Genomic DNA, 15,470 nt, shown 5'->3' on the forward strand with positions numbered 1-15,470 from the left:
TATTTATGTCTTTTTTTTAATAAATATAAACTAGAGGGAAAAGAAATCGTTGTATATTAGTTATGATTGAGTGCAGGTCGTTCATCAACTATGAATAAACCATTTATCAGCAACTTACTAAGTAGGAGACAAGTCGTTCCTTGAGATGAAAGCCTTGACAGATCTTTGCACTAACCGACACGTCGTTTCGTAATTTCCGTTTCGAATCTCGGAAGGTAGTGGAAAAGAAGAACCCAAAGTAGCTACTGTGTTGAGTTACATAATACTCTATTACCAGAGTGAAGAATCAATCACCCCTAATTACTAGATTCTCTTGGAAATTGAATTACAGATTTCTTCTAATTTTCCAATCTCAGCTGCTGTGCAGGAAGGCTCCAATCTCTCTCTCTAGTTGTACACTACAGGAGTTGAGAAAGCAAAAAGAAGAATCGAGGAGGAGAAATGTCGGTGCAGGAATACCTAGACAAGCACGTGCTCTCTCGTAAAATCGAAGACGCCGTCAATGCCGCCGTCAGGGCCAAAACTCCCGATCCTGTTCTCTTCATAGTAAATCTCTCGCATTTTCTTTTTCTCTTTCCCTGCAACCAAACAGGCAGGCAGACTATTGGATTCTAATTTATTTATTGGTTTGGCTAATTGTTGTTTGAGTAATTGCAGTCAAATCACATGAGAAAAGCGGTTCCGTCAGTGATAACGAAAATAAAAGGGAGGCAGATCCTGGATAGCAGAGGAATTCCTACTGTTGAAGTTGACTTGTTCACCAACAAAGGCAGCTTCCGTGCTTCTGTTCCTAGCGGTCATGTTACTGGCATGTGAGCAATTTTTATTAAATTTTTTTTCCTTTAATTTCTTTTCAATTTCTAGAGCCTAGCCTAGCCCCTTCATTTTAATTAATTCCGTCAAGGCTTTCATTTTTCTTAAAAAGGTTAGAGAACAATTTGTCAACAATTTTTCTATAATGTGTCCAATAGGTTCATTCTGTTATCCTGTTTCAAGCCCATGCTGTAAATTTGAATTGTGTGATAAGACCAACCTAGAATCTTTTCAAATCTTGTGTAGTGGTAAGTGATTATGATTAATGATCTCTCCTAGGTATGAAGCTGTAGAACTGAGAGATGGGGACAAAGGAATGTATCTCGGAAACAGTGTGACTAGAGCTGTTAAGAACATTAATGAGAAGATATCTGAAGCGCTGATTGGCATGGACCCGACACTTCAGTCTCAAATTGATCAGGCTATGATAGACTTGGACAAAACAGAAAAGAAGGTAATGCTTTCTTTTCTTTTCCGTCTTTGATTATCAGATGCTCACTCCAGTTCTCTGTACTTGTTACTGGTTCACTGTCCATAAAACAGAAAGAAGGTTTCATTTGAGATGATTGCTGATCTAGTTCTTAGATTGCTAACATGTTATGAGGCATCCTGTTTATTACTGTAAGTCAACTGCAGGGTGAACTTGGAGCAAATGCTATGTTAGCTGTGTCAATTGCTGCATGCAAAGCTGGAGCCGCTGAAAAGGAGGCATGAGTGATACTTTTTATTTTATATTTTTAATAAAATTAATGTACTGCTTAGATCATAATTTTGTGCACTTCTTTGAATACTTTGATGTGGAAATACCAGGTTCCACTTTACAAACACATTTCTGATCTTTCCAGCAAAACCAACCCGACTCTTCCTGTCCCAGCCTTCACTGTCATAAGTGGTGGAAAACATGGTGGGAACAATCTAGCCATTAAGGTATGGTCTATTTACATTTAATTTTACATGCAAACTTTATAAGTTGTTTGGAAAAACCTTCACTTGATAATGATCAGAAGTGCATTGCATTTTTTGAACAGGTTACTTTTTTTTCATCATTTAGCAATTTTAAGTGAAAAATTTTTCATTCTCAGAAAAAAAGGTGATTTTTTAAATAGTGAATTGGCTTGAAAGTCCATGCAATGCTACTTGATTAGGCTGAGACATCAGAAAAACAGGGAGGTAGTGACTGTGTGCTTGCTTATTTTTCTTCTGTTATTGGGAAGGATGTAGTAGGATGTGAATGAGTTTTTCCTTAAGAAACACAATTCAGGAACGGTGAGATCATAGCTTTTGATAGTGGAAACAGTCTGCTAAGAATTACAGTATATTAAGAGTTAGTTGAACGTATTCTGATAATTTGCTATGCATTTCGAAGTCTAATAGAATCCTTTTATAAGAATATCCATTGACCTGAGTGGGGATAGTTCTGAAACAGGAAGCAGTTCTCTATGTATTGGGATAATGTGAAAAGATTTGAGAATTTATGAATTCACAAATTATTATTGTAACATCATTAGTATTCACATGTCTCATTCATTTTGAAGAAGAGATATGGCTTGTTTTACTGGTAGGTATTTGATTCTAATATTATGAAGTGATGCAGTTCTAATATGAAAGATGAATCAACACTTCCTCTATAACTTCATCTCTTTGATATTTTTTTTTGTTGTGTCCTAAAACTTCAATTTGTCTTCAATTCACTCACTAATTGCAAAAATCAAATTTGACTTGAACAGGAAATCATGATTCTTCCAATTGGAGCCAGCACATTTGAGGAGGCACTACAAATGGGTTCCGAAACATACCATCATCTAAAGGTGATTTTACTTATTAGAACTAACTTCCGGGATTGTAACTTTCAATGTATCAGTTGCTTCTTTCTCATGGTCTTTCTGCCTGGCTTAATTTTCAGATACTAGTTTCCTTCTCTTATGCGTTTTTTTTTAATCCCCCCACCCCCTCACCCCCCCAAGTGCATCTTATTTTCATCAGCCTTGAACCCTAAAAGTGTTAATGGTCACATGAGTTAGAGTAACCAACAAACAAGTTACTTCTGTAAGCTCTACATGCAAGGGGTCTATAAACATATGAAAATATCCATGCATAAACAGATAACATCTGTCCAGATTCAGAAGGTGCGGCATTTGCCAGATTGTAGGTCGGGGAAGTTAATGAAGATTCATGCATAGCTCCATTATCCACCCCTAATAGAGATGGTGTGATATTTTTCTCTAAACCAAGTATGAGTCCGATAATTATATACTTGGTAAAGGAAGGGAGGGGTGGGGTAATACATGGTGTCTCATTTTCTAGCTGTCAAGGATCCCATTAGTATTTATGGAACACAAGGCTTCTCATTTTCCTTTTCTTTTTAAATTGGCTGTTTCCTTCATTTGACGTGGTGTATCTCTGGAATTACATTCTTGGCTAAAGGAAGGGAGGTGTGGGGTAATACATGGTGTCTCATTGTCTTGTTGTCAATTATCCCATTATTATTTATTGAGCAAAAGGCTACTCATTTTCCTTTTCCTTTTCCTTTTCCCTTTCCTTTTCTTTTTAAATTAGCTGTTTCCTTTACTTGATGTGGTCTCTCCTGGGTCTTGAAGTTAATATGAGTAGAAGTGAGGGAGACTAAACATTTACTCATATTTAAAAAAAAAAAAAAATTTTAATCTCAGTAATGAACTTGAAGCTTTCTTCTGCCATGAAACTTGATAGATGCCTTTGAGCCTACCAAAATATGTTTTATGTGATTTTCATTTTATTACACGATGGAATCAATATGAAGTATTGGATCACTTGGATTCTATTCCTGCTGTCTTAGCTGTTCGTGCTGTAAGTGTTTTTTTTTTCTGATCTAGTAATCTTGTAACTGTTAATGAGAATGTACATTGCCTCCACTCACTCATCGATTGCAATTTTTGATGTTAAATGGAACAGGCTGTTATAAAAGAAAAATATGGTGAACAAGGATGCAATGTTGGTGAAGATGGTGGTTTTTCTCCAAACTTATCCAGGCAAGTTTTTCTTAGTTGATGCTTGATAATCCTGTCTTTGAAAATGTTGTGACCACTCCCAGTCTGCAAATCAGCCTCTGAAAATAAATTTCTGAGAATAAGAATGATTGGAAAAGGAAAATAGATCAAGAAAAAGTACAGTGCATGCGTAAATCATAAACAGCTACCATATCTTTTCTCCAGGATAGTTACAATCTGCTGTCTGCCCCCCTAAAAGAGAGCAATATATGTTCAAAACTCATATGGGGTTCTTCTTTGATTATATCCATTGGCAGTGTTCAAGAAGGATTGAATATTGTTAAAGAGGCTATCAGCAGAACAGGGTACAGTGAGAAAATTAAGATGGCCATTGATGTCGCTGCTACCACCTTTTGCATAGGTAATCTGCTTTTTTCTGCACAATAGTCATATTATTATGGTATGTGACTTGTCACAAAGAAAATGAAGAAGTTAGTCAATGGTCAAGAACTGTTTTTGAGATCATGGTCCTGTGCGTGGTTAGAGAAATTTCTGGGGAAATGTTAACTCTTCTACTGTATTATGCGGCCTATCTACGGGTTCTGCCTCATTTCTAACTTATGGCCTGGAAACCTAGGATTTGCTTTTGTGTATGGGGACTGCTTGCTTTCAACAACTGATCCTGTCTTTTCGCTTCGACCCAATTTAGGTACCAAGTATGATTTGGACTACAAATTCCAAAATAAATCTGGGCAGAATTTCAAGTCAGGAGATGATATGATTAAGATGTATGAAGAACTATGTGCTGGTATATACACGGATACATTCTAAGAACTTTTTGCTGCCATAAATTTTTCAATATTTGATGTGTACTTTTCTTGGGCCTCAGCGTACCCGATTGTTTCGATTGAAGATCCATTTGATAGGGAGGATTGGGAACATGTCAAGCGTTTCTCTGACCTTGGACTTTGTCAGGTATGTTCATTACATTTGGGTTTATCTTTTGTTTACATACATACGAGGAGCTGTAAAAGGATTTGTTCTCAGGTTGTAGGGGATGACTTATTGATGTCAAATCACAAACGTATTGAAAGAGCAATACATGAGTCCAGTTGCACTGCACTTCTTCTCAAGGTATATAGTTAGCATCAGATGAATTCTTCTTGATAAATTTTTCTTAGCTTTTTCTTTTTCTTGAATTGTTTTTCTGATGTTAATAATGGTGGATTTCTGTATTGCATCACATATAAAACCTTCAATGAAGATTAGGCAATTGATCCAGCATGCTACATTTGTTGCAAAGCAGAATATATTTTTCCAATATCACATGTATGTGATATTTATACGTGATATTATGGTGGTCTGTCAGTGGCTGTGGTATATTTTATAATCTAATTACCATGGCTTAAATTAGGTAAATCAGATTGGGACAGTAACAGAAGCCCTTGAAGTGGTGAAGCTGGCAAAGGATGCCCACTGGGGTGTGGTGGTATCTCATAGAAGTGGAGAAACAGAAGATTCTTTTATAGCTGATTTATCTGTTGGCCTTGCCATGGGTCAGATCAAAACAGGCGCTCCTTGCAGGGGAGAGCGACTAGCAAAATACAACCAGGTTCACTTTCTTTATTGTTACCCAGTTTTTCTTGTGTTTGTGCTGGGTGGGTGGGGATGGGAGAGAGCCTGATTGCTAGCTAGTGCTGCTATAAGTATGAAGAAATGAAAAACTTTTACCATGAACCTCAATGCCTGTAAAGATCGATAGTGACTACCATTATGATCCATGGGCAAGACAAACTTCAAGTTGGGAAGAGTAGGAAGAAAGGAATAACTCCTAACCATTCTAATGAAAGCTTTATTCACTATTGTGGTAACAGATTTTCCTGTTGTCCTTTCTTTTTTGGTATCTTCTTGCTAATGAACAATGATACTAGTTTTTTTTTTTATCATTATTGTTTTTAAGTTGTTAATCTTTCATACCCTTTTATTAAATCTAGTCTCCAAGACGAAAATCACAGACCTATTTATCTGTTAATGATATGCATGAACTTCCCTTCATTGCAATCATATGTGATAAGAAACTGAGACACTTTTTTTATTAGTCTGTAAAGACTTACAAGTTGAATGGCTAACAAGGTCGATATGAACCTAATAGACATAACTTTCTTGCAGTTGCTTCGGATTGAGGAAGAACTGGGTGATCAAGCAGTTTATGCAGGTGAAGATTGGAGAGCAACCTGATCAGTCCTTTAAAGTTTTTCATCCTGCAGTCCTTTATAATCTAAGTTTGAGGCTTCAAAAGTAAAACTCCCTTTGTATTGAGCAAGTGGCATTCTGGAGCAATGTTGTAAGTCTTTCTTTTGACTTTGTGTGAGTGTGCCCCCACCCTATTTTTTTGGAGAACATGAAGGTGCTTTCAGAAAACGTAGTTGAGTCAGCAAAAGTTTTGTTACAGACCTTGGTTTTAGGTAACTGGAAACAGAAAATTCGTTCCTGATCCGTAGTGCAAAATCCCTTTATCTTTTTTGTTCTTTAGCTACTGTTTGTGTGTTACGGATTATGCAAATCTTAAAGCTTTTCAATCTTCTGACTTGTTCCAGTTCATTTCCTACCATCGGTCACCTAAATGGCTTTTGTGGCTAGCATGTCCTCATGTGCGTTTCCATTACGTTCTGTTGTTAGATTAAATGTTTTGATCCGATACCAGTAGCCAGGAAATTTATGGTTGGCACTCAAAAGTTTGGAAAAAAATTGTGTTAGCTTCTTTATGATGTTTTGAGTACGATATGGTGGCATGCTGCTAAAAACTCGATATCATCTGAAAGAAAGAAACTAATGGATCATTGTTAGGAGGGAAACATCCCCTATTGCATTTAACATGTGAACCGAAACGACACTGGAACCTTTATATATATATTTTTTATATTATTATTATTGATTGATTGCCATTTCAGTGAGAATATATAAACTTGCTTGCTCCATGAAGTAAAAGACAATGATGTGCGTTTTGTTAAATACAGTGCTTGCTTTGATGGACCAATTGACACCTTGCTACCGATTGCTTACCAAATTGTTTGCTAGATTTATATTTTATGATCCTTAAACCTCTAATTTTTTGGCTTTGTACACTCCACGCGTCTGAAAAACACAGACTTTCAATCTTATAATGGTCAGGGAACGAGGAAATGTTGAATCTTAAGATCCAACAAATATCCACTGAACCGCTAATGAGATCCTCGAAGAAGTGCCAGAGCCAGCTGCGCAGCCCATCCACTTGCCTTTTTATTTTTGTGAGTTAAGGGGGGGCTGAAATCATAGTTGTTAGACCAGCTTGGTATTTGACTCGGGTAACTTCCATGTTGTTGGGTCAATTTACAGGTCAATTATTTATATCCAAAATGAATCAGTTAAAATGTCATTTTAATTTCTTTCTTTTTATTCTTTGGGCTTGCCTGAGTCTAGTTAGATCAATTGAGTTACGGGTTAATTTACCAGGTCATCTAAATTTTAGTCAAAATAAAACCCAATTTAAGTTGGGTTTTAGCCTGTCCTAGTAGTTACAACAAATTTATATATTCATTGCTTGTCCTGTTATTTTTAATAGACCTGATATCAGATTGTTTAATTTCCCCTGAAAGCCTAAATTAGAATTTCTGATTACAAATTAAATTCATTTTCTGATTTTCCCACAATTATGTGCATGTCATGCATCTTTGCATTTCATCTTAGATTTTTACTTGATTAAATGTTGGATAAGGAAGAATAAGATTTTCATGATTCTCCTAATTCTAATATACATGGATTTTTTTTTATTAAACTAAGAAAAGAAATTAGTTTTGATCGCAAAGCCATCCCAAAAATACAAAATGATTCTAAAAAAAATGACTGCAGTAAATTAAGAGAACCTAACTAAAACCAACTCGGATTTAGGTCGTAAAAAAAGCAAATTCCATTCATTTAAAATTATATATATATATATATATATATATATATATATATATATATATATATATATATATATATATATATATATATATATAAACAGAGAGAGAGAGAGAGAGAGCGCAAATTTCAGGATCGCCATACATCTTACAAATCAACTACCAGAAGCAATGCTGAAAAGGGAGAAACTCTCTCAAGTCTCGCCCCTAGACACCAGCCCTGGGTGGACACAAATACACAAAACGACAAGATAACAACCCGTTACTCATCTCATAGCGAGACCAGAGAAAACATTTTTCTAACGGATGCAGGAGCATTTTTATTTTTTAGGAAATTAAACATTATCTTGAATATTTCTTTCTTATTTGATTTATGAATACTTATATTAACTCTAGTTTAAGAAATCAAATATTATCCTTAATAATTTATTGGGTTTTTTTTTCAAAATTTTCCGTACCTGGATATCCTAAATAATCTCATGATTTTTATTAAATATCAAAATATTAAAGTCTACTAAATACAAGCTAGACTAATCTTTGGAAAGGAAAAATATTATTATAAATAATTTAGAGTTGGTTTAGGGATTTCTAAACTAAATGAAAAAATAAATTATTAAGAACAATATCTAATTTTATAAAATAAATTAATTATACAATGGAATTAATATAGAGATTTCTAAATTAATTAAGAAAAATAAAATTACTAAATACAATATTTAATTTCCTAAAAAATCTCAAAATCTCCCGCGTCACTAACTTTTTCAGCCAACCAAACATAACAGAAAAGGAAACCTTTCTCCAACTTTGACTCCTCAAAAACTTCAAAGCCTCCTTACAATCAATCTTCAACCCCTATATTTAAGAGAATTCATGTAAGCCTGGTAATAAATCTTCTCTCTTGATTTACAAAAACCATTCCCACTTTCTCTCCAACCAAACAGAATTTTCGTTTCTCTATCACATTACCTCTCCTCTAGCTAGATCTTCAGTCTTCCTTTTCTTCGTATTTTCTCCATGTTTATTTCGTTCAAACCATGAACAAGGTCCGTGAGAAACAAAAATAGATAGCCCAACTCGTTTTTTCAGAGTTTTTCCTCCTACCCTTTTATCAAATTCAAAGAAATAACCCCCAAACAATGAGTCGTTTATTTAGCCTCGGGTTGATTGCATCATGGTACTCCTCAAATATAGGAGTTTTGCTATTAAACAAATATTTGCTTAGCAACTATGGATTCAAGTACCCCATATTTCTCACTCTGTGTCATATGATGGCATGTTCATTGTTTAGTTATATTGCAATTACATGGCTCAAGATTGTGCCTTTGCAGACCATGAGGTCAAAATCACAGTTTTTGAAGATCTCTGCTCTTGGGATCATATTTTGTTCCTCTGTGGTGGCTGGAAATATATCTCTTCGATATCTTCCAGTATCGTTTAATCAGGCTATTGGGGCCACCACCCCATTTTTCACTGCAGTGTTTGCATATTTGATGACACTTAGAAGGGAAGGTTGGCTTACTTATGTTTCTCTCGTTCCTGTTGTTGCTGGTTGTGTCATTGCTAGTGGGGTGAGAACTTTTATCTTCTTTCTTATATCTTTGTTGTTTTGGTGTATGGTCGCTCGGAATGGATCCGAAGGATCCATATAGCCGATCCCAACAAGCTTGGGATTGAGGCTTGGTTGTTTTTGTTGTTGTATATTTTTGGTTTTTGCTCATACAGTTGGTTCTCTTGTTAATAATTTTTTAACAGCTTGTTGCTTAAAGATAGCCGTTTGAATGTTTTTGGTAAAAAAGTGTCGTTGTCATTGAGATCATCTTTGGTTATTGAAAATTGTTGGATTCTTACAATGGAAAGAGCAAGTTGGTGGCATTACATGTTGCAACAAGTTTAATTCAATCTCTTGCAGAGGTTCTATACCGCGTCTGAATTTGAAAATTACTGTTTATGATACTTATCTTTAGGTGTTAATCTTCTTAGCTATAATGCTACTGGAACAGGTTTTTGAGGAACCTCTTTGATTGGTTTAGATAATTCTTTGATGTGTTAATTCTGTATTTTTCCTTTGCTGATGGAAAAATCATTAACATATGCGATCTCATTTGTTTTTCTCATTACTTGACTGCAGGGGGAGCCGAGTTTTAATCTTTTCGGGTTCTTAATGTGTATCGGTGCTACGGCGGCACGTGCACTCAAGACTGTGGTTCAAGGGATTTTGCTATCCTCTGAAGGGTAATGAATGCCTCTGCATTTTGCAACTCAAAATTTGAACCTGCTCTATATGTTCTTGTTCTAATATCAGGGTTTGAATGGACAAGATTTGATAATCTCACTGTGTTAACAGGGAAAGACTCCATTCTATGAACCTCTTGATGTATATGGCTCCGGTTGCAGTTGCAGTCCTTGTTCCTGCAGCTTATTTTATGGAGAAAGATGTGGTTGGAATCACAATTTCCCTAGCAAGGGATGATAAGAAATTCATATTCTATCTGATCTTCAATTCTTCTCTAGCATATCTTGTGAATTTGACCAACTTCTTGGTCACTAAACATACCAGTGCTTTGACGCTCCAGGTATCTTCGGCGACTCTTCCTTTGCCTGCCGTCTTAATAATGTTCTACTTTTTATAAGTTGGCATCTGATTTCTGATATAACCATTCCTTTACTCTATCCATCTACATTCTTTCAAAAACTTGTAATTGCGGTATCCATCATCTAGCACATTATCAAATTGAGACCATCGTATGCAGTAGGGTTTGCTCCTAATGAACCATGACCGTTTAGGACTGTTCAAGCCAGGTTTCATTTTGAAATGGCCTCTGCAAAATCAGCAGTTGCACTGCATAAATTATCACAAGTTTTAACCTGGCGGACTGTAAATATCCAGCCATTGTGGTGTTCCTCACTAGTCACCACACATCAATGACCCTTTTCTATATTAAAGCTTTGCTTGTCATGTGCATTGAAGAATCAATCTTTTTCCTTGATAGAGTTTGGGGCATTAGTTGTGATTTTATTTTCATTATTCAGGGTAATCTCTAAATTCAGATTAAGATTCATGTGCTGTCTTTCTAGGTCCTGGGAAATGCAAAGGGAGCTGTTGCAGTGGTTATTTCAATTTTGATATTCCGGAATCCTGTTTCAGTGACTGGGATCTTTGGATACAGCATCACTGTGGCTGGGGTTGTTCTCTACAATGAGGCCAAGAAAAGGAGCAGGAACGATTGACGCATCATGCAGTGCGTTCAAATATCGATTCTATCTATTTTATGATAATTTATTTATCAGCACGCAGCAGCAGCAAATTTTGTTGACCGAGATTGAAGCAAGTTTGTGCAGCAGATGCTATAATTTTGATTCTCCTGTGTTCTTAAAGAAATCGGGAAGAGATACTCAGAGAAAGTAGAGACGCCCCTTTGGTGCAAGGTCATACCTTATCTGGGGAGTGGCAGAAAATCTTGATTGATCTTATTTCTCTATTTTTTGGTAAAAAATTATGATTATTTTTTCGGTTTCCTAGTCAACAGCAGCACCATAGTGCAGTTCTCTGCTCATCTGGTGTGAGACTTCCATCTCCCCGGTGACAAACTTAAAAGAGATAACAAGCTATTTTTGATGTTTCCCAGGAAATTATAGCTTTGTATTTTGTATTTAGCTCACCAACCGAAACCACTAGGCTGCCATCCTCATTGTCATGGTATCGAGGCATCTTAAAAATAGAAGAAACATAAACCAGTTCTTTCCAAGGCACAAATAGGAACAAACCAATAAAAAAACCTACACGGGAAAATGTTTAGTCCTGCCTATCACATTACATCTAAAAATCTCAGCAGTCATCATTAAAGGAAGCTTTAAATACATAATAACTACAGAGGGACCAGCTCCCTGCATGAAAGCCACTGAAGGAAATGATAAGCATCCTGAAAACGATTTCCGAATTTACAAAAAGTGATTTAGGTGAAGGAAATGAATAATAGTTAGGCTCCGGGTTCAGGCTCATCCTCTTCCATCTTGGGAGCCAGGTAGAATCTGACATAGCCCATTTCAGCAATCTTGTACTCAACCACAACAGGCAGGTCTGGAGACATGCTGATTGTAACTGTGTTTGACAGTGGGGTTGCCTTGGTGAAGGAGTTCATGTACCTCAGAGCAAATGTCATCGACACTGGCTCATTCATCTCAATGACTGTTGCATCTTCTGGCTGTAAAATTACAACCCAACTTTAAGCAAATCCATGAAATGATATTGTTGCAAAACATACAGAACAGAACAGAACAGAGTGCTGAACAAATATCCCAGTGATATCTGTACTGATTAGTGATAACATACCTTGTCAACAGTGGTATTCTGCCTCAGGACGATATTTGCAGTTCCAATATCACCTCTTGTGGAAAACTTAACACCCTCCTTTGTCACAGAGATCACAACTACATTCACATACCAAAACCATCATGTTTTCATAACAATAAACAAATAAAGCAAAACAAGCCCGTAGACATAATGAGAAAGCCTTTTTAACAGTACCTGTATCACCAATGCTAGCAAGGTCTTTACAAATCCTAGCAAACTCAGCTGAAGGCATCTTAACAATAGCATGGTATTCTGCCTCTGGAATTCCAAGGTGCTCACTATCAATGTCCATCAACTTCATCTCAAAATCAGCAATTTTGTCCTGTGCTGTTGTTCATTGCAAAAAAAGAGAAACAAAAAACAAACAAATCACTAAAAATTAACAGCGAACAATTACAATGGTTTATTTATACTATGTCCAAACACAATAAAGAATAGTTGCTCACGTTTTGAAATTGAATGAAAAAAAGCTGTAAGAGCTACAGCAGATGTAGCCCAAGCACCTGATAGTACCTCATATATAAACAAATGCTCAAAACCCAACTATATTCTTCAAATATTTTAGAAATCTAGGCCAAGTTTAATTTAATTTTATATTTAAAATTAAATTTTATTTCCTTTCCTTGGCGGATAAACCAAGCAAAAGCACAATCAAACATCTATCAATTAAGACCTTAATTTAAACATCAAATTACTGAAGACATTCAAAATTAGTTTTCCATTCACGCACCATCATTTTTCCAGCAACCGGACAGATCATATTCTTTTTAACAATAGCATATAATAATCAAGTAATATCAAATAATTATTAAAAAAAAATCCCCTGAACCAAAAAAACCCTAGCCCATCAAAAGTAAACCTGAAAAGGCAATTAAACCCTAACTCCCCAAAAAAGTCCACTACAAAATCAAACCCGAATCAAAGAAAAAGAAGATAACTTACTGGGACTTTCAAACATGAAAGTGACAGTATCACTCCCATCGTCGCCTTTGATGGTGATGATGTCATCGTTACCAGCGCACTTTAACATCTTAGACATGTTACCAAGATTCATGCCCATTGACGTGTTACGGTCGCAGCGGTAGTGCTCAAAACCCTCCGATTTGAGGAGTAGAGCCACCAGGGCAACGTGGCTGGAATCCATGGACTGGAGAGAGAACCCAGAGGACGAGAAGTCAAAGTTTGCATCGTTGACCAGATCCTTGATTGACTCTAAGACTTTCTTAAGAAGAGATCCCTGTACCAGCCTCAGCTCCAACATCTTTCCTTCCTGGTGTAATTTAGGGTTAGGGTTTGTACTGAGAGAGAGAGGGAAAATGAGAGGGAATTTGAAGGGGAGCGAGGGTTTTTTAAATTAAAATGGTAGGGAAGAGAGTGTTGGCGGGGCTTTTGGATACGGGGCAGCATAATTCCCGCCACGGAATATTTATTGGGAAATGAGAAGGTGAAGAAGCCCAGTACTGTTTCTACATAGGCCCATTAGAGAGAGGGAGAGATCAGAATAAAGCTATAGATAACTTGAAGTTTTACATGATATTCACTCCACGGCTAAAACGAGTGCCCCGACCATGAAATTTTAAATTCTATTTTTGTTTTCTTTTTATATATAAATTTACTCACGTGGATTTTCTATTTTTTTATTTATTTTTTTATGGTTTTCTTTAGGATTTTATATCATGGTTTTATGATTTGTGGATGGGGATTTATTAATTTTTATGTTTTAATTTTTTAGGATGTGATTTTATAATATTTCCAATAATGATATTTAAGCGTGGTCAACATTGCTCAATAAATTAAATAACTAGTTTTTTTAATTTCAAACTAAGAACGACTAATCTGAGCATTGGTCAATCAATTAAATAATAATGATTTTTTTATTATTATTAAAAGTTGATTTTTTGAACACGAAAGAAATTGAAATAATTCTTCTGATAAACTAAAAATCAAGTCGGAAAAAATGAATTTACTTGTACAAAAAAAAGGTCATTGTTTTTTTTTAATTTTATAAAAGCATGGTTTTCCGAAAACAAATCTATTATAATTTGTAAAGCAATCTTAAACTAAAAATAAAAAACAATGTTTCTATTATTTTTATGCGACTCTATTAAAAATAAATTAATAATTAACTCAAGGAAATAATATAAAAAGTAATAAAATATAACTATAAAAACTTAAATATTATTTTAAAAGCATGGCATAATATAATAATTTCTTAAATATTATTTTACTTATCTATATAAATACAAGTTTATTTTAAACTTAAAAAAAAAAAGAGGGCTTAGAGAATATAGTCCAAGCGTGTGCCTAGGCCTTCAATTCCAAACTCGTGAGCTTGGGCTCTGGAACCTACGTCAAATACAAATTTTTTTTGTTCAGTTTAGGCAAGGAACGCGTTATTTGCCTGAAACAAATTCCGATCACTGCCCTGAAACAAATTCCGATCATGTTCGGTGACTGAAAAGTGAGCCTAACTTTTTAAAACCACAAACATGAAAAAACACAAGATATATCTTTAAAACCCCATTTATAACAATAAAATATATTATCATCTATAATTATATAAATTATATTTTGAGATTTTACTTATTACCTAACAGTTTTTATTGTTAGATTACAGAGTTTTTTTAATACAATATTAAAGTTTTAATGATGAAATGACCATGAGTTCATAAGGTTTTTTCACATCAAGAAATGCTATTATAAATCCTGAGCTAGCCAGTCATGATCAAGTGATAATCATGGTCTTTACACTCATAAGTTGCACTTGCTTTAAATTTTAGTTTTTATTGTCATGGCAATATAATTGCTTAATGATACTCTAATCTCTTTATACAAATGCCGACAATTTAGCTAATTCTGGGGTTCATGGACAACGTTTTTCCTCATGTCCTATCTGGTCTTGTTGCGGGTTTTTTGCAGTGTGTATTTTGGTTCTGCCATTGATGTAGCAAGTGTCCTTCATGCACTTGCTTTCAATTCTGGCAAACAGGGAAACATTTGGCATCTATCGATCTGTCATGTCTTCACTGTTCATAGCTGTAACTTCCAGTTTTCTCTACAGGATCCATTTTGTTAGAGGCACACAGTATAGCAGGTGCATTGGATATGCATTGTTTCCATGGTTATGAATACAGCAGAAAACAAATTCCCATGGTCGTCCCTACTTTCTAGATTCTCTATGGGCCTTCAAGATTCAGAATAGAAATCATTTCTAAAGCTACCGCCAGAAATGTATGTAGTTGATGCACAGCTTGTGCAAAGAACAGAACATGGCATAAACTCTGAAATTTGAGAAGAAATCATTTCCCTTTTATGTTTTTTGTTGCGGTTTCATCCCAGGTGATATGCAATAACATGATTGCCCTAAAATATTTTTGTCATAGCGGTGGAAATTGAAGATTG

At 35.4% G+C, this 15,470-nt stretch overlaps 3 protein-coding genes across 7 annotated transcripts; 2 read left to right on the plus strand and 1 right to left on the minus strand.

Annotated features, from left to right (window-relative positions):
• Positions 1-151: 151 nt before the first annotated feature.
• On the plus strand, positions 152-7,194 carry LOC133680490 (cytosolic enolase 3). Of its 5 annotated transcripts, none has more exons than XR_009836335.1 (14): positions 152-546; positions 658-812; positions 1,093-1,267; positions 1,450-1,521; positions 1,624-1,740; positions 2,541-2,621; positions 3,745-3,821; positions 4,097-4,200; positions 4,489-4,587; positions 4,669-4,754; positions 4,827-4,913; positions 5,194-5,391; positions 5,949-6,123; positions 6,928-7,194. XR_009836335.1 is itself a non-coding variant. In XM_062103476.1 (13 exons), the coding sequence occupies exons 1-13, from the start codon at positions 442-444 to the stop codon at positions 6,015-6,017; spliced, it is 1,425 nt and encodes a 474-aa protein (XP_061959460.1). In that variant the 5' UTR covers positions 152-441; the 3' UTR covers positions 6,018-6,368. The 5 variants fall into 5 exon arrangements, 2 of the variants coding, with proteins under 2 accessions (XP_061959460.1, XP_061959461.1); XR_009836333.1 differs by having other exon boundaries at positions 6,951-7,194; XR_009836334.1 differs by lacking the exon at positions 6,928-7,194 and adding an exon at positions 6,377-6,724.
• Positions 6,181-11,238, plus strand: LOC133680125 (probable sugar phosphate/phosphate translocator At5g05820). Its single transcript, XM_062102946.1, has 5 exons — positions 6,181-6,186; positions 8,782-9,285; positions 9,846-9,949; positions 10,062-10,290; positions 10,793-11,238. The coding sequence occupies exons 1-5, from the start codon at positions 6,181-6,183 to the stop codon at positions 10,943-10,945; spliced, it is 996 nt and encodes a 331-aa protein (XP_061958930.1). The 3' UTR covers positions 10,946-11,238.
• Positions 11,239-11,406: 168 nt separating this feature from the next.
• On the minus strand, positions 11,407-13,470 carry LOC133679682 (proliferating cell nuclear antigen). The gene is made up of 4 exons (XM_062102353.1): positions 13,011-13,470; positions 12,243-12,395; positions 12,048-12,145; positions 11,407-11,919 (listed from the first exon to the last, which is right to left on the minus strand). The coding sequence occupies exons 1-4, from the start codon at positions 13,327-13,329 to the stop codon at positions 11,695-11,697; spliced, it is 795 nt and encodes a 264-aa protein (XP_061958337.1). The 5' UTR covers positions 13,330-13,470; the 3' UTR covers positions 11,407-11,694.
• Between the last annotated feature and the right edge of the window lie 2,000 nt (positions 13,471-15,470).

This window comes from Populus nigra, chromosome 19, assembly GCF_951802175.1.
Source record: "Populus nigra chromosome 19, ddPopNigr1.1, whole genome shotgun sequence".
Taxonomy (NCBI): domain Eukaryota; kingdom Viridiplantae; phylum Streptophyta; class Magnoliopsida; order Malpighiales; family Salicaceae; genus Populus; species Populus nigra.